This window comes from Hydra viridissima, unplaced genomic scaffold, assembly GCF_058129835.1.
Source record: "Hydra viridissima isolate aposymbiotic clone 2 unplaced genomic scaffold, HvirCarnegie_v1 scaffold_8, whole genome shotgun sequence".
In the NCBI taxonomy this organism is placed as follows: domain Eukaryota; kingdom Metazoa; phylum Cnidaria; class Hydrozoa; order Anthoathecata; family Hydridae; genus Hydra; species Hydra viridissima.
Window position 1 is genome coordinate 1,036,389 of NW_028324307.1, and position 22,734 is coordinate 1,059,122.

General features: G+C 28.9%; 4 protein-coding genes and 1 pseudogene across 6 annotated transcripts; 2 read left to right on the forward strand and 3 right to left on the reverse strand.

Annotated features, from left to right (window-relative positions):
• The first annotated feature begins 2 nt into the window (after positions 1 to 2).
• On the forward strand, positions 3 to 2,095 carry LOC145186500 (uncharacterized). Of its 2 annotated transcripts, none has more exons than XM_090094960.1 (2): positions 3 to 141; positions 275 to 2,095. In XM_090094960.1, the coding sequence occupies exon 2, from the start codon at positions 289 to 291 to the stop codon at positions 1,036 to 1,038; it is 750 nt and encodes a 249-aa protein (XP_089951086.1). In that variant the 5' UTR covers positions 3 to 141; positions 275 to 288; the 3' UTR covers positions 1,039 to 2,095. The 2 variants fall into 2 exon arrangements, with proteins under 2 accessions (XP_089951086.1, XP_089951085.1); XM_090094959.1 differs by having other exon boundaries at positions 22 to 162; positions 275 to 2,071.
• Positions 2,096 to 4,069: 1,974 nt separating this feature from the next.
• Positions 4,070 to 4,909, reverse strand: LOC149884433 (uncharacterized; annotated as a pseudogene).
• A 4,137-nt stretch (positions 4,910 to 9,046) lies between these two features.
• On the reverse strand, positions 9,047 to 11,646 carry LOC145186502 (chloride intracellular channel protein 1-like). The gene is made up of 3 exons (XM_090095919.1): positions 11,505 to 11,646; positions 9,971 to 10,275; positions 9,047 to 9,893 (listed from the first exon to the last, which is right to left on the reverse strand). Exons 1-3 carry the CDS (start codon positions 11,529 to 11,531, stop codon positions 9,557 to 9,559), a joined length of 669 nt encoding a protein of 222 aa, XP_089952045.1. The 5' UTR covers positions 11,532 to 11,646; the 3' UTR covers positions 9,047 to 9,556.
• Positions 11,647 to 11,655: 9 nt separating this feature from the next.
• LOC145186497 (uncharacterized) lies at positions 11,656 to 17,651 on the forward strand. 2 transcript variants are annotated; one of them, XM_090095918.1, is made up of 5 exons: positions 11,656 to 12,981; positions 13,531 to 13,634; positions 15,684 to 15,854; positions 17,023 to 17,185; positions 17,515 to 17,651. In XM_090095918.1, the coding sequence occupies exons 1-5, from the start codon at positions 11,805 to 11,807 to the stop codon at positions 17,541 to 17,543; spliced, it is 1,644 nt and encodes a 547-aa protein (XP_089952044.1). In that variant the 5' UTR covers positions 11,656 to 11,804; the 3' UTR covers positions 17,544 to 17,651. The 2 variants fall into 2 exon arrangements, 1 of the variants encoding a protein (XP_089952044.1); XR_016454976.1 differs by having other exon boundaries at positions 11,686 to 12,981; positions 15,703 to 15,854.
• A 3,007-nt stretch (positions 17,652 to 20,658) lies between these two features.
• LOC145186995 (endosomal/lysosomal proton channel TMEM175-like) lies at positions 20,659 to 22,173 on the reverse strand. Its single transcript, XM_080063300.2, has one exon. The coding sequence runs from the start codon at positions 22,171 to 22,173 to the stop codon at positions 20,659 to 20,661; it is 1,515 nt and encodes a 504-aa protein (XP_079919426.2).
• Positions 22,174 to 22,734: the final 561 nt, after the last annotated feature.

Below are 22,734 nucleotides of genomic sequence, written 5' to 3' on the forward strand. Positions count from 1 at the left end.
TTAACAACAGTAAAAACAAACATGGGAGCCGTTTCAGTGTTTTTTGTGGCATTTATCATTTTTCAAATAATACTTATGTTAAAAAACTTCAGGAAAATATGTCCTAATTTACATTCTAGAAGGTTTTACAAAATGATGAAGGTTATAGTTGACTGTTCTCCAGTAATAATATTCATATTGTTCTCCCCTGTAATTTTTTTTGTTAAAATTTTACCGTCTAACTTTCAGTCAGATACCTCAAAGTTACTCATATTCGTACATTGTTTCTTTGCAGTGTACTTGTGGATTATGATTACATTCAACTACTTTGCCGCAATGAATGCTAAACCTGGAATACCACCAAAAAAGCAAGATCTTACCTTAAACAACCATGAACATGAAAACATTGATGCATATGAGTTTTGTAATCTTTGTAATTGTTTGAGATCTTATGGAACACATCACTGTATAAGATGCGGAATATGCACCAGAATGTTATGTCACCATAGTTCTATTGTTAACAATTGCATTGGTTTAGATAATTATGCATATTACTTTTCTTTTTTATCATTCAGTTGGATTGGATTGTTATATGGAATGATGATGACTTACTCACTCTTTTACACATGTTATTTGCATAATCACAATATTTCTGATATATCGTTAATCTACCCTGCTCTTAGTCTGCAATTTTGCTTTAGAAGTGGTGAATTACCGTTGTTATTTATTTTGGTTGTGAGTGCTTTTGTTGTTATTAGCAGTCTACTTGCCTTACACATTATGCTTCTTATTGTTGATATGTCATACATTTCCTTTTTTAAGCACCTGAAAAGATCTTCAACAATAAAAAACTTTGTTAAAGATTTGTGGAAAAAGATTTTCTTGAGACAAAGAAGAATTAAGTACAAAATTCTTTTGAGAGATAAAAAGATGTTTTTAAGAGATTTTTTGATACCAACTTTTCTTTTATTAGATGATGAGTTTCAGCTTGATGTTTATATGGAAAAACGTTATTGTTTTCAAATTGAGAGTTTTCCAAACGAGGTTGAATTAGTTTAATAATATAATTTTGGCATAAGTGCAACTATGCCATCATTTTTGTCTTATCTTTAAAGTTATATTTTTACTACCATGTTTATCAAGTTTTAAATCTTTCTTCAAAATGTCCCCAGCCCCCCCCCCCCCTTCCCAAAAAAAAAATTTTCCTTATATTTGCATGTTCTTATTTTGTGGTTCATGTACAACATCTTTAAGATGTTGTGCAAATGTAAAAACAGTAGTAATCATTTTTTAGTATATTATGTGATTTTTTTTTTTTTGTTATTTCTATAGTTATTATAAATTTTTAATATATATGTTTTTGGGTGCTAAGTACATGACTTTACTACTGTTTTATTGCTGTTTTTGCAGATAATATACTATTTACTTATTATATTTAAAATATAAAGTTTATTACACATGACAATCTTATAACCTGGTGCAGCCATTCAAAGGCTTTTATATTACAACTGACATATAAGCCATCTGACACATCTCTCCATTCTGGTTGTCTTTCATTGTTGGTCCTGACTGTATTAAATAACAACCTAGAAATTAGGTGGCAAAAATTGTAACGTTTGTTATACTTATGATAAACATCAGAAGAAAAAAAAGGATTGGTAAGAAAATAATTCTTTTTTATGTGTCAGAGTCTTATTTGTAATTGATGGTATCTTAAAGTAACCAATGTTTTTTGATAATTTAACAGTTAGAGTAAAGGATGTATGACTGATAGAGTAAAGGATATATGACTGATATAGTAAAGGATGTATGACTGATAGAGTAAAGGATGTATGACTGAAATCAGTGTTTAACTGAAACTGAAATTTAACTATCCAAATTGAAATTATTATTGCAGATAAAGAAATAGTTAAATGCAAATAAATAAAAACTCAATCTTTTGTTTATGGATTTAACTTTACTGTAAATAAGTTTTTTCTTTTAGGCAAAATTTTAGTATTAGATTTTTTTTTTCTGTTCAGTAAAAATTTTTATATTGAATTTTTTTTAAGAATTTTCCTTTTTTGTCAAAATATCTCTGTCAATTAAAAAGAATAAATGTTGTAAATACATAAAAGAGGAGATCTTTGATTACTAGTTACAAAGAATGTGTTAGTATAGTAGATTCAAAAGCCCAATCTGGTTTGTTGAAGGCTGAAAATATATTTCCTGTGCTATCTCTTAGACATGTTTCAAACTCACTCACTTAAAATAGACATGTTTCAAACTCACTCACTTAAAATAGACATGTTTCAAACTCACTCACTTAAAATAGACATGTTTCAAACTCACTCACTTAAAATTTGATTTTAAAGTTGTAAGAAAAGTTTTGATCGTTGTAAAAAGATCGTTATTTTTTGGATCTGATAAAAATTATTATTTCTTTTCTTTATTAGATCTTAAATCTGGCGATAGTTTAGTTAATTTATGAATTAATTTGAAAACTCAGAAGATAATTTATTTTCACTTGTATTTGGATGATGCCTTACTATTTTAAAGTGTGATACTAACTAACTTGTTGACTGATTCAAAGATGGTTGAAGTGCTAGATAATTTTGCATTGCAATTATAACAAAATGCGTATTTAGAATGCACCTCTGCTATTATTCTAAATATGTCATTGTTTTTTGTTTTTTTTTAATTCTAAAATAACTAAATTTTGGAAATTCGTCTCTTGATTGTTCAAAAAAATACTTTTAGTTATCTTTTGATTTTTAATTTAAGTTAAATTTAGTATAGGCAGGACTCGATTTGACTAGAGGCTAAATATACTCAGCCTACCCAATTAGCTAGCCCATAAGGAACCCGGGTGGGTCCCGGACTGGCCACAGGACGCGGCCCGTACGGGTAACCCACCTGGATCCCTTCGGGTTTTTTCCGCAGGATCCAGACAATACTCCTTCCGGGATTCCCACCAGAGAACACAAAAGGAACCCAGACGGTATTCAGCCGGTATCATTTGTTGATTATTCAGCGTATATCATTTTTTGATTATTCAGCATATATCATTTTTTTCTGACCTCGATATCATTTTTTATTTTTTATGGCGAAAATTCATAATTGCAATTTTAAAAATGGCTCGTTTTCCGGGCTAGCTCGGCAAACGGGCTAGCCCTAGTCCATATAAACAGGCCCTTAGATGCATTTTATTAATGGAAACAATAACACTGCCAAAATTGATTGCTAAATCTGATAAGCGGTTAACTATATATAAGAGTCTATTTAAAAAAAAAAAAAAAGCAATATACAAGCCGTAAACTATCGAGTTTTTAAAAAATGCACCAATACTATCATACAGCATACAAATTATGCAAGTTGCAATACTGCATCACTACGAGTCATACTCATGAATTCTTAAAGGTAATAACAATTAGTTAACTAAATTTTCAACTACCATAACTGAATAAAACAAATAAGAGTATTTGAAATCAGATCCTGTGTGCTATAAAGCAAAATGAATTTACAGGCTGGTTAAACCAGTATAATGTATGCAGTGCTTGAAAAACAGATCATATTGTGCACTATTTTTTCAATCAATCGTAACTTAGACCATGGCAAACAGTTTTTAAGTTCTTAACTGATACCAGATTACAAAACATTGTTCACTGTTTAACATTTGTAACTGTACCATCAGGCACTTATATTGCATTATTGGCTTCTGCTTCATTCTTCCCTTTCGGTTTTCGGCTCCTTTTCCTTCGGTCCCGTGAATTTCCAAACCACCTGGAAAGTTCCTTCTTAAACATCTCCTCGGTTGTGTCCTTAGTGGCAAAATTTTGTTTAGCAGCACCTAAATACATATGAAAAAATTTTGTTGATGCCGCAGAATACATGTTAAATTATTATTATTACACCATTTAACAAGTATTACTTTTCTGGGCTAAATGTTGTGATCTAAATTAATAACTCAAGATTAATATGTTGCTGTTAAATTTGAAGTGAATACTTACTAAACAAAATCTGAAAGTGTGGCAGTGCTCGAAATTTTATTTTGCTTCGTTGGCCAGTCAAGTTACACTGTCGCACTAGCGTATGAGTCATTAAATAGTCCATATTTCACTTGATAAATTGTGTCAAGCTGCCTCCACCATTACTGAGAGGAATTAGGAAAGACAATATTACCTTCAAGTTCTACAGTCGAACCAAGAATTGGCCAAAGAGAAATATTTGACCTATTAATTGTGAGTTGTAAGCTGTGTAAAATCAGATGAAATTGATGATTTATTTAGAAGCAAAGATAATTTAATCCTATATAAAAATATTCACCACCAGCTACAGAAGCTGTAATAATCTTTCTATCAGTTCTAAGAAGTGTATTAGCATCTTTAGGCAAATTTAAATTTGATTTTTGCAAAATCTGAAGCAAATTATTTATAGCACTGTAAGATATCTTAAATGCAATCGCCCATTGCTTTAATTCATCTGATACACCTTCATTCACTTTTTTTACGCAATTGTTGCCACCAATATCATTACTGTCTAAATCATCATGCAAACAAGCTTTCCATTCGATGTTATCACTAGATTCTTCTAAACTAAAGATAGAGTTAGTAAAAGGTAAATTTAGATTGCTACCAGCATCCGACCTACATGAGTTTTCGGGAGTTTTAGGAGAGGACTCGGGTAACAAAGTATTGTTGACAACTGGTCATGATTGACAACTACTTACAGAACTAGAAGAATTAAACACTAAAATATTATTCAGCGACTCGGATTCATTGCATGATACTTCTTTCACAATTCTTGCTATTTCAGCAGCAATTTTTCTACGTTTTGTTCTGTCAGAACTTATAGTAAGGTTACTTATATCTTGTTTATAGAATTTTAAGGAAACTGCGCAATGTCCACTCTTTGTAATTGCTTCCGCGCGTGTAATTACAGTATCTCTCATTCAGACAACTCAAACCCACATCCTAATGTTTCAATCAGTTTGAAAAAATCAACATATAATTATAGATAAATAGTTAAATCAAACATAACCAAAACATTATAATGAAACTACAATACCTAAAATACTGTTCATAAAAAAATTATTCTCAAAAAGATTTTACTATAATCAAACAGTAAAAAAAATTGTTCTTATCCGATAATCGTAATTTAAAAGCGGATAACTTTAACGATATATTTGAAAAATAAATGCAAAAAAATATATACCACTATTTGAAAAAGAAACAACTTTAAAGCGTAAAAAAAAAAATAGTATGAGCAAACTATCGCAAAAAATTTCACACAACAAAATGGCGATTTCAAACTTTGCGCATGAGATAGGTGGCGTTAGCACCCGGCAAAATCGTGTGATTCCCACCTGACTCCTGGTGCCAAAACCCGGATGATAACCATACCAGATCCCCGGTTCAATATCGTACGAGACCCGTCTGAATAGGCTAACAGAGTAGGGTCTTGTGATCTAAAAAGGCCTCGAGATTTACATGGGTTTTCATCAGAGTTGTATAAAATTTATAATTGTATTTTACCCTAAAAAATATATTTGCATATTGAGTATCCGAACACTTTAATTGGTTAGATACGTTGTTATCTTTGGACACTACATTAGACATTTCTGGTGTTGGTATCTAGCTATTAATGAATATATAGGTTTGTATCAATGAATGGTCAAAGAAAATATTCAGTTAGCCATACCCAATACGGAATCAATCTTGTAGCTGTTTCTCAGATTTGTAACTAACAGTTACTAATAATCTAGACTAGAGAAAGGTCATTTTCAAGACTTAAAAATCTAAAAAATAAACTGTAAATCACTATGACACAGAAATAGTTCTATTTCTTAAGTCTGTTACGCATCAAAAATGAGATTCAGAAGAAAAGATTTTTGACGAACTTATAGAAGATTTTGTTTGAAAAAATTAAAAAGAAATTATTTTTTATTTTCTTCTTTTGTTTTTGAGAAATTCAAATTTGTATTTAACCTCTAATGGATTGAATGAATTCTTAACATTTGTACATAAAATGACATACATAAAATTTAATATCATAGAATTTCATGTTTTCTTTTTTTACATTTGGATTTTTTTTTATTGATGATCATGTATTTATATTGTGTATTTATATCATGCATCGATGATCATGGATTTAATTTATTTGAATTAAATTTGGTTCAAATCGTTAAATTAATTTTTTTCTCCTCTTTTTTTTTTTTTTTTTTTTCCTTTTATCATCTTTACCACATTTTTTGATAAAAGTTATTTAATTTTTGCATAAATTAATCATAAATTACAATTATTTTTATAAAAATTTTTAATATAAATGATAGATTTTATAAAGAATATTCTTATCACGACATGTTTAACATATTATCATACAGTGAGGAGTAAAAAAATGTCACATTTAAAAAAATAAACTTTAAGAAAAAACATTTTAAACCTTATTAACTTTATAGAAGTATTTTTATTTATTTATTTATTAGATTTAATATTTAAGAAAATAGAATACTTAAAAGTAGAAGGAAAAAGTTGTAAATTATTTTTAAAGTTTTAGTTTAAGGAGCTTTAGCATTTAATTATCCTTTTTTTTTTTTATGCACATTTTCTGCACATCTCTAAAACATGCTAAGTACAAGTTGTATTAATAACGCAACTGGAATTTCGTTCAAACTGTCGTGAGGAATTTAAACACTTCTTCCTCATTTGTCAGCCTGTGATCTGTAGTTTTCTGTCCAATATAGACCAAAGGTTTCCTATTAGGTTTAAATCAAAAAACGTGCTGGCCAAGGCAAAAATTATATCAGTTTGGACTATATATCTTTAATTTAACCATGCTGTAAGCTTGAGATTGTTATTCTGTTGTCACCGTGGGGAAAAAGTTCTTTTATAAAAAGATCTAAGTCAATTAACCAAGATGTTGTTACATCAGCGTCCGTAATTCCATTGATCCGATGTAGTTTTACAGCTTTATGTTTGCTAAAACAAACCTAAAATATAAACATTTTGTTATGTTTGACATTTGCCTTATAAGTCTGAGGGTTGAAACCATCTCCTAGTTTTTTTGCTAAAAGATTTACAATTGTAAAACAATACATAGGGAGATTCATAGTTCCAGATAATTTCTGCCCACTGCTCCAAGTAGGCCAAAGTTATCTGGAGTGATGTCCAATCTAAGTGCTTTTTGCACTATTAGAATCTTTTTTGTTTGCTCGCTAATAAAAAGTTAAGCTAATGCTATTCGAGATATCCACTTTTAGACGTTTCTAAGGTTCAAATTTAATTATACGACAAAATTTTACGACAAAATTATACGACAAAATTTACGACAAAATTATACGACAAAAAATTTGGTGATTTTTTTTTTTTGAGAGGCTCTTTGATCAGCAGCGTTAACAATTTTTTCGGTTTCTTGGTCAGTCAGCTGTTTTCTAAATTATGTAATGTGCCCAATATTTCTATTTTTTTCAAAGGTATTGATAAAAACATACCTCTTCTTTCCTGTATTGTTTACTGCCTTACAAATTCAACTTGAATATCCATTTTAACTTAAAAATAAAGAAAAAAAATGTCAGCGTGGTTTTATTTTGGCACCCCACTGTAAGTATTGAAATATTTTATTATTATGTTGTTTAGTTAAAAAAAGTAATAAAAGTGGGAGGTGGAAGGGCTTCTAAAGTGAAATAGCTTAGGGGCTCTCTTTATTCAAATCCGGTCGTAAATCCTGATTATATGACCATATAGGTTTATTATACTTTTGTATAGCCAAACTTATTGTATGAAATATCAATAACTTTGAAAATACTCTTAATTATCCAAAATTGCGTTGAAGTTTCAATAAATGAAAAATTGTGTTGAAGTGTTTTTATCATGCTATTTTTCTCTATGCGCGGATAAAGTTTGAACACATGAACCTAGTAACTAAGTGTAGTGGATGCGTGTTTGGATTTTTTTGTGAGGAGCGTCTATTTGTTTTATGTGTGCAATTTTCCTTATAAATTTGAGAAGTTCCTTTTAAGTTTTGATCTTTCTGCTGCTGACAGCTGATAGAAGTCGAGTGAAGGATCTCACATGCTTTGAGAGTGTTTTCAACAAAGTATAAGCAACTCCCTTAATGGCGTATTTTAAAACAATCGCTCCAAGACGGGAGGCTCTCAGTTAAAAGTTTGGAATGAATATAATTTTTTAAAAAAGTTATGAAACCTATAATTATTTTCAAATAGTCGTTGTTTATTATTCAATATTCTTCTTATAAGTCTAATACATTTCTACTTACGCTTGTTTTGTAACACAAAGTACTTTAATCTTTTATTAAGGAAATACGTAACTTTTTTGTTTGTTCAAATTTATTTTGGAATATTTTACATTTCGTGGGAAAATATTTTTTTAAAAAATATTTGTAAAACACATGATCAAATCTCTCTACTTACATTACTTTTTTGTTGTTTGGCTGTTACAAAAAATTTAGTGTTTATCTTTTAAATTAATATCATTGATTTAATACGAGGTGAGGGAAGAGTGATCAGTTAAAGGGGGTTTACCAGAAAATGCCAGAATTGAAAACTTTATTTAAAAATTCACCGTAGTCAAATTTGCTTAATTTTAAGAGAAAGAAAATGTTTTGTCAATAAATTATGCTTTTGAAGAATTATTTCTCCTTCGAGATTTACAAGCAATTATCTCATGTTTTTTTTTTTTTTAGGAGAAAAAAAGTACTCCAGAAATTTTTTAAGTCATCTACAAAATTTAAAAATCGTCTATAAAGTTTTTTAAAAGAACTCTTCGATTGGCCCCTAATAACAACACTCATTTTGCGTAGAAAATGTGTTGAACTTATTCTTATATATTTTACTATAAAACACAGAATAGAGATTTTATCTTTTATAAAATAGTTTTAATGAACGAGAACAAACCGATACTTCGTAATTGCATTAGGTGGGTGATGATTAACAAATGACGAGTTTAAATTGGTTTCATTTATCAAACAGCAAACATCTCTTAAGTAGGTGATATTGGTTAAGTTGAATAATTTCTAAAAGAATAATCGTGAAAAAGTAACTCCATGAGGTCCGAGAGAAGAAAAAGAATGATTTTTATCCATATTAGAAGCTATCTCTTCAATGATAATGTAAATATATCGCTGACACATTGTAAATACAGCAGTTAGAGTCTTTTTTACTAACACGATATGTTAACAAAGATTCCCATTTTGTTTAAATATCAAATATAGTAAAAACAAATTCAAAAATACATCAAAACATAAAACTTTATATTTTTATAGCTGATAGAAATAAAAACTGTTAAATAAAGATTTCTTCATTGTCACCATAGTTGTATATACGTATATATTTTATATAGAAAAAAAATTTTAGTTTAAAAATGTTATTTGTACAAAAACTTGCCTGTGTGCAAATTTTTTAAATCAGAAACCATCTTTACCCTTCCAGAGATACATATTTAAAAAAAAACAAAAAAAACATGAGTCGGATCACTATACTCCAATTTCATACCAAATTAAACGAACAACAAAACATAAATGATGTTAGAGCATCGTTTTTTTGTATTAAGTGATAGCTGTATGTTTAAGTGTAAACATGGAATCACAAGAAATGCTTTTTCCATCCTTCAATAATTGCTTCGTCAGTTGGACATGTTGTTTTAAATGCTGGGTCTTCAGCAGCATCCTTCATGTACTTGTGTATATCAGACAAATATTCAGGAATCTCAAAATTTTTATATTTTTTCAGAGCTACTTTGACATGCTGTAATTTTGGCAAGACATCGCAATCAGGGTGTTTCAATGTGTCACCATCTAAGTACTTACCGGGAGAGTTAGCAGAACCTAAAAAGTTGTTAATTTTTTTTAACTCCTCTAATAGTGAACCCTGCAGTTTTTCATCTAAATTTGGGTCTTTGTTGCGGATATAGCCAGCAAATCTAAATTAGAATGAATAGAAATTCATTTATTAAATTTAGATAAGGTAAAACCCCAAAGTAAGATTATAGAAACCAACCTTGTAAATAGATGATCAGCAACTGTATTAGCAGTAACATTTGTGGATTTCAGATTAGGTTCAGGCCATTCTTTATCCATATAGTAGACAATATCACTTACATTATACACAACATATTCATCATGCTTAAAAACAGGGACTTTTACAGGAATACCAGCATTTAGGCAGAAGTCTTTAAATATTGGTGAAACAGGTGTCATATGCACAGGTATGTACTCACCAGCAATTCCTTTTAGCTTCATTATCATCAATATACGATGGCTAAATGGACAGTCTCCGAGACCCTTCCCATCTTTAGCATTTGCCTAAACAATGATAAAAACAATAATACAGTAGCAGTATTAAAAATATCAAAAATTAAAAAAAAAAAAAAGAAAAGAAACTGATAGTCTCTCATATAGTGTATAGATAATATAAATAAAGGACGCTTTTTGCATAGAGTAAAATAAAATTTCTTTATTATGACCAAAAGTTGTTTAACAAATCATTAATTTAAGTAAATTCTTATTTCATAAAATAGTTTTTACTCAAACTTTAACATTACAATTAAAATTTTGATTAACAATATGTATACATTTAACAACCAAGCAAAAATTTTAATCTTGTCTTCTAAATGCTTAAAATAGTAACACATATACACAAATGATGCCATTCTAAAATATTGTCAATATTGCAAATATGTACATTTCAATTTTGAAATGAAAACTTAGTAATGTGTCAAACAGAAGTAAAGATTTATTTTGTACTCTAAAAATAACAGAATAAAGTCATAAAATTTAAATCACATAAGATGCAGGATTTTTTTTTATCAATGTAATATATACAAATGGAAAGATTATTTAAAAATAAGAGAGATTTTGCTTTTAAAAATATTTTTTCATATTCCCTTAAAACTTTAAAATCAATTTACAGTTAACTGTTGATTACTAGAGTACCTAATTTTAAGTTGTTAAACACATACTAAGTAAAATAACCATTGGTGAATGAAAAGCCCAAATGTAAATACTCATGTTAAATAATAATATATATTTTTTTTTAACATACTAAATTTTACTATTTCATTCTTAAATAAAAGCCTAATGCATTTTTATCTAATATATAGAAATAAAGGCAATTTGGCATTTAAAGTATATTTGCCTAGATACCTAAAACTTTTTCAAATATACATTTAAATGAAATTTAAAAAAGTAACAAATTAGTTGTAGACTAACTGCACTTTTTACAAAAATTTTTGTTGATAATTAAGGTTTCCTTTTTTTAAAAAAAAAGGGTTCCAATTTACTTTAAATGTTTTTCTGAGTTATTACTAATGAAATTTAAACAGGTTGAAGTTGGTTACGAAAGGTTGTTTACAAGGGCAGTTAATAAAAAAAACAGATATTTACTTTATAATGCATACAAAAGTTCGATAAAATTATTTCCAAAACTAAAGTAGCTATGGATAAGAACGTCAATATTCTTTTTTATTCAAATGAAATAAGGGGCAATTCGAGGATGAATAAAAAATTTTCGATAATTCAATAAAATATTTTACCTTCACGTATATTGTTACCCTTGACATTTTACACGTTAAACGTTGCAACTTCCTTGTAAGTGTTTAAAATTCAATTCACGTTTTACGGGGAGTGTTGTTAATATAACGGAGATATACTCTCAATGAAAAATATTAGTCTTTTAAAAACATTAGTTTTTTTTTAAATGGTTATAATAATCTCCTTTATAATTCACTCGCAAATCATAGAAAATAAACAATAATAATGGCGTGTTTTTAACGAGCTAATACTCGTTTTAAAAGCATGGGTTAGATTCCAAAAAAGAAAATTATTCAAGAACTATGAGTTTAATATTTAATTATGCTATGATATACTTCCTTTTCGATTTTTTTTTTATGAAGTCTGCTGCTTTCGTTGCTGGTGCACCCAAAAATAATACTGAAAGTACGAACATTTATGCTGAAGCAACAGTCGACTCTAATACTACACTGTTCGAAAAAAAATCCTCTCTTTTCAATCAAATATCCAATACTTTATATTCTTATACAGATAAAGAAATATCGAGTTATTCATCTCTGTACGATACTTCAGCATCTTTTGTTGATTTTACAAAAAAGTCTACAGTTTTTACGACAGTTGCTGGTATTAGCAGTGTTTTTGCTACTGTCTCATCAGCATCCTACCAAACTGTATCTTCTGGGAATAGCATGAGTGTCTACAGTACCTATAGTACACTTTCAGTTAATAACTCTGTGAAATCCTCATTTTTTGAAGTTAACAGTTCTTTCCATAATTTATCAATATTTATGCTAACTTCTAACTTACCTAGTGTTGTCCAATCTCAAATTGCTTCTCAACTATTACCTTCTTCGTCAATTTCCAGTGATAATGTCTTTTCAAAACTATTATCTATAACTAACTATTATGAATCATTAAGCAGTCAATTTACAAGTATGAAAACACTTACTTCCAATCAAGTATTATCAAGCAGTTATTCTGCTGCTTCTATGTTAATTGCTAAAAATACTAGTTCAATTACAATTTTACCATCTAGTGGTGCTGCTTCAGAAAAATCAATATTAAGTTCTGAAAGAACAACTTATACATCAAATTTGGTTTCATCACCAATATTCTCTACAGTGTTACAAAATATATCTCAAACACATCCTGCTATAGTTTCAAGCTATACATTTGAAACCTCAAAAGCAATAGTGAATATTACAACATCTATAATCTCAGTTACAAGTGCTACTGTGATTCAGCCATCATTGAATTCATGTGAACTTTCTACTGAAAAATTTTCTAATGCAGTGGCAAACATGACACAATGTATTATACTTAATATAAATGCTATGAAAGTTTGTTTTCAATGTGCAAAAATTTATGATATGCTGCAATTATATTATAAAAATTTGATAAACGAATGCAGCTGGTTAGCTAATTCAAATAAAAAGTTTAGAGTGATAACAGAAATTCTCCAGGCTCAAGATAAAACTTGGAAATCATTAGGTTGTGAGAGTAAGTTACATCATATATAAATCTTATATTTTTGTTTTCAGTCAATTCATGGATGAATTAAATAATTTTGTGTTATTGAGAAAAGTTAGAAGCAAAAGTGCTCATAGCATTATTATATCAACATTTTTTTAGCATTGTAACTAAATTAAACCAGTAATTCTGAAACAGTCAAAGTTTCATTTAAATAATTTAATTCAAATTGTTTTTTCTGTAAACAGATTTTTTCCACCAACTTGTTTGGAGTTGCAACTTAATCATTAGGCTTCTCATTTTCTTTGAGAAGTCCTAAGTATAATCAAAAGTGTATAATTTAAAAATAAGTCTTATTCAGACAATTTAAAATTTTTTTTTTTTAATCATTAATACAATTGATGAGACCAATGTAATATTGTTCAAATAACACAGTTTTGTTGATGAATTTAACATATTATGTAGTCAATCTACTGTTTTATTACTTGATCTGTTAAAAATTACTTTTAGATAAAAAATTTTGAACAATTAAAATACTTTTTGTTTTTTTATCTAAGTTTATAAAGTGTTTTTAATTAGAGTGCTACGTTCATAACACTGCAAGAACACTCTCACCTGATTTTGAGAAGTTTCTGGCCTTAAACAATGAAGTTGAGAAATGTTTCCAAAATGTTTCAGTTGAGGTATCTAAAGTTGCTTAAAAGTGTGCATAAATATATAGTGTGTGTAATATTAAAAGTGTGTATAAATATATAGTGTAAGTAATATCAAAAGGTGTGTATAAATATATAGTGTGTGTAATATCAAAAGGTGTCTATAAGTAAAGCAGGGAAGTTTTAAAAAATTTTAACTTTCAAACTCATGAATAGAGCAAGTTTTTTAAATTTAAAATCTAATTAGCTCATTGACTTTTAATCAAGCTAACTTGATCTAAATTGATTAGTCAACAATGTTTGTTCAAAATAACTTTAAAAATTGAGGCTACATGCAACTTTTGAAAGTCTTAACCATTGCTGAATTATAGTTGCTTGAATTCCTGTAAGAATTAGGTCTTTCTACCAATTATCAACAAGGTAATGCATCTTGTCACACAATAAAATTTTGGTCCCAAGACCAAAATGTTGATGTGGATGGGTTGGCATGCAATAGTCTTGACTTAGTGTATTGAAGTAAGGGAAGTCAAATATGTAAGCTGCCAAGCATTTAAAGCAGGTCCCTGAAGAAGTTATACAAATTTTATGCTTATCTGGATGTTGGTAATATAAAATATTGAGTATTTGGTGTTTTTTGTTTGTTTTTTGATTGCAATTATTCCTTAACTGCATAACTTTTTCTTTCTTTTTTTAAATATGTATATTGCTAAGTTTTTATTTAGTCAATTTAGAATTTAAATTATAATTATTTCAAAAACAGACTTTGGTTTTATCTTGTTCAAAAAATTTTGCTAACTTCATGAGTGAAGGTTAAAGTTTTTCTACTGTTTCTTGACTTAATAGTAATGTAATAGTGTATGTATATATATATTTGTATTTACACATACATGTGTGTGTGTTTGTATATATAGTTTGGAAAAAATAAGGCTCGTTAAGAATTTTTAGTAATTTAAAGTTATGAACCTTTGACTAATATTTTTTTCTGACTAAGCTTGCATAGGCTCAATTGAATTCAAATCCTGTAATCAAGCTAGCTGACTCATTAAATTATGTTGACTATTAAATTTATGTTGTTTTCTTCTATCAATGCTAGGAGTGAGTAAACTTTGAGCACATGAACCACTTTCTGTTGAAACTATCACTATTCTTTTTAATCAATCATAAAATATTCTTTATGAATATAAAAGATGACTCCAGTTTTAGCAATAAAAACCAAACAGGAAGATTATCAATTTATGAGAAATTTATTTAAAAAATATTTAAAATATGTGTCTTCCAACATCATTTGGGACCAGAAGGTCCAAAAAAATGAATTGAATGTGAAAACAGTCTTATACTTTGTCAAGTAAGAGCTAGTCAAAGGGAAAGTTATTGTGAACATACAATAAACTTTAGCAAAACCTATGAAAATTTTGTTTCTACAAATACAGTATGAAGCAATTTACCTAGGAAAAACAATGACCCATATGCAGCCATTAAAAAATCAATGCTGAATCCCTCAGTAATAGGTTTGAATTGAAAGATAAAGGAGAGGTTTACCATAGAAGCAAGTAATGAATGTATAGTTACAGTATAATTATATATAGAATAGAGATATAAATCAAGAAAGTATAGCAATTACTTACTCATAACAAGAATGATGGTGGTGGAAATGTCAGCGTTTGGGGTTGCTTTAATCTTGATGGAGGTCAAAGTACTAATATAAAGTTCCTAAAGTGTAGCATGGTTCAAATTTATTTTTTTTTTAAGAAAAATGAAATAAATTTAATGCCTTGAATAGCTTGATTAACAGATTTTATTCCAATCAAACTTATTTGGGGTTGAATGGATGAGTCAAGGTCTCATTTATTGAGTCATTTTGGTTTGGCCTAATTTTTTGTTGCTTTTTTTCTTTATTTTGTTCCATAAAAGTTTGTATAAATATATATATATATATATATATATATATATATATATATATATATATATATATATATATATATATATATATATATATATATATATATAAAATCTAATATATGTAATGCTATATTTTCTAAAAGTTTCCTTGTAGTTATTTGTTTTTAAAATGCAATTAAGAGTCCAATACCTGATTCAGCTTTGAACAAGAGTGCAACATTCAACAATACTTCAAAAAACATCTGCAATAAATGCTCAAATGTTTCTCTACAAGTTCTAAAAATGTATAAGTATAGCGAAGATAATCAAGAAGATAGTGAAACACTTTGGTGTGCTGATATAAATGCTGCGGTGAGTAACTATAAATTTACATATATATTTTTTTGTTGTAAAAGTAGTTTACACAAGCATGATTATTGTGATCAGAAGTATAATCAAAATTTAAGATCCGTTCAGTGGTTAATTGCATCATTGTATTGACATATCAAGTCTAGGCATACCATTAAGTCTAATCATATCATCAAAAAATTAGATTGTATTGACAGGATTGTAATTTGTTTTATTTCCTGTTTTATTGATCACAGTTTTTTTTTTTTATGCAGCTCTCTAATTGAAATTCTATCACAGGGTTCTGATCTAAGGTAGAATCAGTTCTTCAATGAGCAAAAAAACCTTCAATAGATTCTTTTTGAATATACATTTCTTCACAAGCCCTCACCTTTTCAATTGTAGCTTCCCTACAATTAAAAAGGGGATGGCTTATGAAGTAATTTTTTTGGGTTTGTTCTTTATAATGTGAAATCCTGAATTTTTTTTTTTGTTGTTTTCCAAATTCTTTGTCTGTTGTTAATAATTTTGTATGATAAGACTCATGTGATTCTACTGGTTGATGTGAGTTTTCAAAAGTATTCTCTAATACATACCTAAAACTGATACTAACATTAAAGGAAGGATGGGGGTTGCTTTAGAAGTTTTAAGCAGACATTGAGATTAATTTAAATTTGTGTTGTTTTGTGTAATATCCTAATAAGTGGTCCTGTAATCCAATGGTTGTCACTCTATTGTGCTATTTAGGGATAAAATAAGAGTTTTTAGTTTTAACTCCCCAGTGTGTAGGTCACAAACACTCCAAACTTCTAATCAGCTCCTTCTCAACCCATTAAATCAATCCTTCTGCCTATCCTGTGTTCACATTGGTACTGTAGCCAACTATAGTTTCCACAGTTTTATATGAGTGCTGTACACTAAGATAAGTGCTATACATTAAGTTAAGTGTAGTACATTAAGATAAGTGTTGTACATTAAGATAATTTAAATGGTTAACTAAATGGTCTGTTATTATCTCAGCTGAGTTATCTACCTTTCTAAAATAATTAAAGTTTTAACAAAAGTAATTAAAGAACCTATGATCAGGTTCCAGATTTTAGTATTGTCTATCCATATAATATAATAAATATTTTTGATATAATTATTATAAGAATCCTGTCCATGACCTAAAAAAATTAAAATTTTTGTTAAGGTTGCTAAAATAAGACAGCTTTGGAATCACAATTATAGTTGTATTGATGGTGTTGTGAAGGAGCTCGACTCTGTTATTGCTATTACATGCTTCTTTTGCTTTCTACCTGTTATATTTTATGTTGGAGCAAAACTTCATTTTGATGTTAATGAAAGAAAGAATGGTATGTTTTATTATTATGATTGATGATGATGATGATGATGATGATGATGATGATGATGATGATGATGATGATGATGATGATGATGATGATGATGATGATGATGATGATGATGATGATGATGATGATGATGATGATGATGATGATGATGATGATGATGATGATGATGATGATGATGATGATGATGATGATGATGATGATGATGATGATGATGATGATGATGATGATGATGATGATGATGATGATGATGATGATGATGATGATGATGATGATGATGATGATGATGACGTCGACGAGGATGAGAATGATGACGATTTATATTCTTGTTTTAGCTAATCGTTACAACCATGAATCGGAATAAATATGTACTTAGGTTGATAAAAGATTTTGATACATTTGTTATGTTGAAAGTGCTTTTCTTGCATTTATATTTCTTTGTAAAAAATATTTTTGTAAAAAAAAAAGAAAAGATTTTTTCGGTTTTTGTTTTCTTATTGTGTTGACAAAAGATCGCTGTAAAAAAAAAAAAAAAAAAAAAAAAATGCTGTTCATTCTATAGTATAGTATAAAATTTTTTATCGCTACAACTTAATGATCTAATTGTCACTGGTAAAAGTTTTTCTAAGGGATTTGGGTGCGCATTCCCTAAATTTTTTTTTTGCTTTCTTTGCTTCTTTTTAAGTTTGTCGTAAGTTCAAAACTGTAAAAGCGGTATTCACTAAACTTTTCAAAAAAACTTTCGTAAGTTTTTTGCGTAAATTCAGCGCTACTTGCGCAACCCTAACTTTAATGGTGCGTTTCCACTCATCCGTTTTTGCTACGGGAAAGGAATGGAAAAGTTAATTACGTGAGCGTGCGTTGTGATAAATTTTCAAAATTAAATAACAAACTGCGCATGCTCATGTAATTCATTTTCCCATCTCTTTCCCTTTCCCGTAGCTAAAATGGATGAGTGGAAACTCACCTTAAGGAAACGCTGCGAAACATTGGTGAATACCAAATAGTAAACTTACGATTTCCGTAACATTAGTTGAGCTGCGCAAAAGTTACGAAAGTTTGGTGAATATGCGGCCTGGTGGAAACATTTCTCATGGAAGAAAACCTTTAATGGTTCTTAGAATAATTAAAGAAATGAAAAGAAGCGACGTTATTATATACTAACTAGGTCGTCTTGAATGCGATGCCGGGGGAAAAAGCGTTTGAAAGATAAATACAACAATATTCTCACTCACAATGTAAGAAAAATGGCTCATTTTATTTAAATAATCTAAATCGGCTGTTTATGTTACTTGTCTTTGGTGGGCAACATTTATAAAGAAAAAATGTTTTACTTATTTCAACCGTGTTTAATACGTGTACTTCTAAAAATATTGGCATGATTCCATCACGACAAATGCCTATCTAAACAAGTAAATGCCTGCTGATTTAAAAACAAAATGATGGCGTCACTATTTATTTTGCATTTTTAACTCTAGGTAAAACGGAAATCGCTATCCTCTGGTTTGTAATTATTTATTTTGGTTGCTGCAAGCTTAAAAAAGAACTTTAAAAAGTTTGGTGCAGCGTTAGCTCTCATGCCATTTTTACAAATAAGTAAGTTTTTAGGAAAAGTAATGAGATATTGCAAAGTAGTAACATTTTAATTAATGTCCTCATCCTTCGTTTGACTTACCCACCTACCATACTTTGTATTTGTTTTCAATTGTAACTCTGCAGAAAAGTTATTTCTTTTGTGCTTGTCGGCCTTAAATTTCAGTAAAAACTAAGCCATATCATTTTATGAAACAAAACTAGCATATTTTTAAATAAAACCCAGTTTTTATAGTTAAATTAATAAAATATTGCATTTTTGAGTAACAGATTATTCGTGTGTCATTTAAAACTGAAATTTGGCTATTAGTTTTTTTTGTTTTAACAATATTTTTAGTGGTTACCAGAAGATTTATAACATTTTACCTTTTTTCCAAATCTGTAAAATATTTAAACAATATCAAACGATAATTTTTTTAATTTATATTAACTATTAAGTTTGTACTATGAATTTTCCGCAGATTCCTGCTTTTTGAAGAAAATTACAAAAGCTTCAATGACCAAAGATTTACATAAAATTCCAATTTTAATGGCTGGCAGTTTGATTGCGCATAACGTGCAAATTAGGCAGTTTGATTGCGCATAACGTGCGTATAAGAAAGACAGTTGGTAAATTCAAAATAAATAAAGCTTATTTTAAATGCTGAGGAACTTTGGTTTGTAAGTTAGAGTAAAATCAGTTCAAGGCTTTTAAAAAACTAATTCATCATCAGCCCTTCTTTTATTTTGCATTCTTCTATTTAAAAAAAAAAAAAAAATACTCGTTAAAAATAAATTCGCGTATTTTAAAGTAAAAACAAATTTTTAAAAATATTAATTTCAAAAATGATACTTAATTTTTTTTAAATTTTTGAGCAATATTGTAAAAAATTGACTATGGTGCACCCATGCTCCTGAGGGATACCACAGGAAAAAAAGCTGGTTTTAGGAGCAAAAATCAAAATTTGATTTTTAATGCAAAATTTTTTTATGTGCTGAAATGGTGTTTTTGAAGTACAGCGTCATTTTTTTTCTTTTAGCTTAATAAATTACTTCATACTAAAGAATTTACTTTATAGCATAAATAAGTAACAAAAATATTTTAAGAAACTTACATTTAGTATATTTATTTAGCCATAAATTATTGATGAAATGTCTAAAACATAAATTGGTAGAATTAACGGATGATAATTTATTTAAATTAGATTTTGTTCAGCGCATTTTTTTTAAGTTTTTATCTTTAGGTTCTATATTTTTGTTTAGCATTTTTGTTATTTTCATTTTTATTACTTGAATAATAATAAAATATCTTAAATATACAACATAATGAACAATAAATTACTGAAAAAATTGCATGCAACAAGTTTTTAAGTCGAAGTTTTATGAATGATTTTTGTCATGCCTCTTCCTGTATACTTTCCTATTAATAGTATCTTATTAAACTCGGCAATGTAAAATTTAGTGTCAAAACCGACTCATAAAGTGTAAATATAGCTGTAATTTTCCATCGGAACCTTTTATTTCAAATGACCATAATTTATTTTTGATGTTGTTGCTATAATTCAATGGTGTTGCGTCACGAGAAAACAATGGGGAAGTAAAAAAAAAAAAAGAAAAGAAATATAGTTAAATAAAAAAAAGTTTTTTTAAAAAATCAATAAATTTTGGGACAATTAAAGGTAAAAAATTTTAAAAAATTCTAAAAATAAAAACAACTTGAAAGTTTTTTTTATTGAGTAAAAAAAAACTTTTTTTTATTAAATTTCACGTTTGTAAGTATTTAAGACTTGTTAAGAAGTTTACTTTGCTAAAAAAATAAAACAACTGTATTTAAACTGTATTTAAAAAAATGTCTACATTTTAGTTTTAAATATTACACAGTCTGTTCTTTTTCGAATAACTTTCATTTATTTTTCACGTGATGCGCTGTTTTCGTTGGGTTTCGAAATTCTAGAAGAATTCTCTTTACCGATGAGGGTTGTAAAAATCAGTTTCGCGAGGAAAAATGAGACCAGACTCCCAATAAAACAAACGAATAAAAAATAAAGGGCCACTTTAGGAGAACCCAGAGTACTAAGAGTGCAAAGCAAAGACCAGAATGGTACGTTTAATACCTTAAATAGGGTGTAGACTTGTTGAATTGTATTCTCCTTAACGTTCCCAAAAACCGCCCATTTATGCAAGTATTTCTTTTGCATCAGTAAGCCGTACAGTAAGATGAAAAAGTTTGATAAGCTCGACCAGAATATAATCATCGCTGCAAATCTTATACCATGTTTCGAATTCACATTACCCTTTGTTGCAAACTTTAGAGCCATATTTGCAGCTATTGGTGAGAGGCATGTAAACGCAAGAAACAGCTTTTGCAGGTACAGTGTAACAGTTGATATCGTGCTGAACAAATGCATAACAGTATGGTTAATGTACCACAGGATTGAAACCATGGTAAAAGTGGTAAGGAACTTGCAAAATTCGGATTTCATGTGGTTTAGCACGAAGTTCAGACCGTGTTCGCTGACGTCGCTTCTGGATGGAAAATCTTCTGCCGTAATATCGAGTATAAGAAGGCAAGCAATTATAGCAATAGCTGCATCACTCATAACCTCAACGCGTTCTTTTGAAATGTTACCTTTTAAAAAATAAGTGTAAAACGGCTGCAATTCTTTTCTCACTGATAAACCTTTTCGTCGATAGATGTAAAAGAAAAGCTTCATAATGGGAGGCGTTATGGTGAGAATGGCAACCAATCCCCAAGATACAGCATAATGTACTAAACAAAATACTCCTCCTATTGCTACAAAAATGAAACTTATTACTGGTTTTGCAATAAACACGTTTCGAAACCTCGCTAGGTCAGTTTTTGTCCAAGCTTGCAACTCAATGTGAAGAATTTGCGGTGTTGCCATCGCATAGAGGATCAATATTGCGTCCAAGATTTGAATAAATCCTAAAACACTGCATGTAACAATAATTGAAATCTTTTCATAAGGAAAATGGCCTTGAAGAGCCAACGAAAAAGGAAGCACAGTTGTTGCTAATAGTTCCAAAGTTATTATAACAATGATAAAATCATCCACTCGCTTGATAATAGTTGTTCTCACATTCATGTTTTCCCAAATAGTAAGGACAACCATGAACCCCAAAAAAAACATGACAACCTCTGTGCGAATGTTGTAAATGTACTCCGAAAGATTTTGATCTTTCTCCATTTCTTTTAAATTTTTGATCGGTATTACGAGAAAAGTTGCGCACGTTGCCATGACTGCATCGGAGTACCCAAGCACCCGGTTAGCAGAGACAACATCACCACGGTGTAGATCATCGGGCAGAACCTTGTTTAGATAATCATTGTAATGTTCATCTAAATGCTTTAAGTCAGGCTTGTTTTCATTAAGCTCAACTTCAATAATGTCTTTCTTCATGTTGAACACAAAATGAACGCAAGTTGATTTTTTTTAACTTTAGAAATAATTTGAAATAAAAGAAGCGTGGATGTAGTTATCACTTTTTTATGATAAGGAAATATATAAAAGCTTAAACATAGAAACTGTTGATGAAATTGAAAACTAGTTATTGTAAAGCACTGTCTAACGACCAGCATAGCTATTATTTCATACAAATTTTGTGATGTAACAATACTAATTACGAAAAAATAAATTATTTCCTCCGCCAAAATTCTTTTCAAGTTGTTAAAATTGTATGAAAAAGGGTTTATAAAGATGATGATGCTACTTCAACTTTGAGTGTTCTAAACTGTTACTAGTAAAGTTTAGTTACCGTTATAATATTATATACTTTATATATTTATATATATACTACATATACTTTAGTTACCATTATAATACAATCCCCCAGCATTTGATATGCGTTGCGCGAAAAGGTATATCAAGCGTAAAACGCGTATTTTAAGGATAAGATGTCTTGGCTCTTATTGTTTCACAAAAGAAGTGCTGCAAAAAAACTGTGAAACTAAAAATAAAACT

Coding starts and splice junctions, on each gene's coding strand:
- LOC145186502 (XM_090095919.1), bottom strand. CDS start 11,531: ATGTCAAGGGTAACAATATACGTGAAG. Junction 10,276..11,504: donor GGGTAACAATATACGTGAAG/GTAAAATATTTT, acceptor ATCATTGTTTAG/GCAAATGCTAAAGATGGGAA. Junction 9,894..9,970: donor GCTGATCATCTATTTACAAG/GTTGGTTTCTAT, acceptor ATTCTAATTTAG/ATTTGCTGGCTATATCCGCA.
- LOC145186497 (XM_090095918.1), top strand. CDS start 11,805: ATGAGTTTAATATTTAATTATGCTATGATATACTTCCTTTTCGATTTT. Junction 12,982..13,530: donor GAAATCATTAGGTTGTGAGA/GTAAGTTACATC, acceptor GTTTTTAATTAG/AGTGCTACGTTCATAACACT. Junction 17,186..17,514: donor TGTTAATGAAAGAAAGAATG/GTATGTTTTATT, acceptor TTCTTGTTTTAG/CTAATCGTTACAACCATGAA.
- LOC145186995 (XM_080063300.2), bottom strand. CDS start 22,173: ATGAAGAAAGACATTATTGAAGTTGAGCTTAATGAAAACAAGCCTGAC.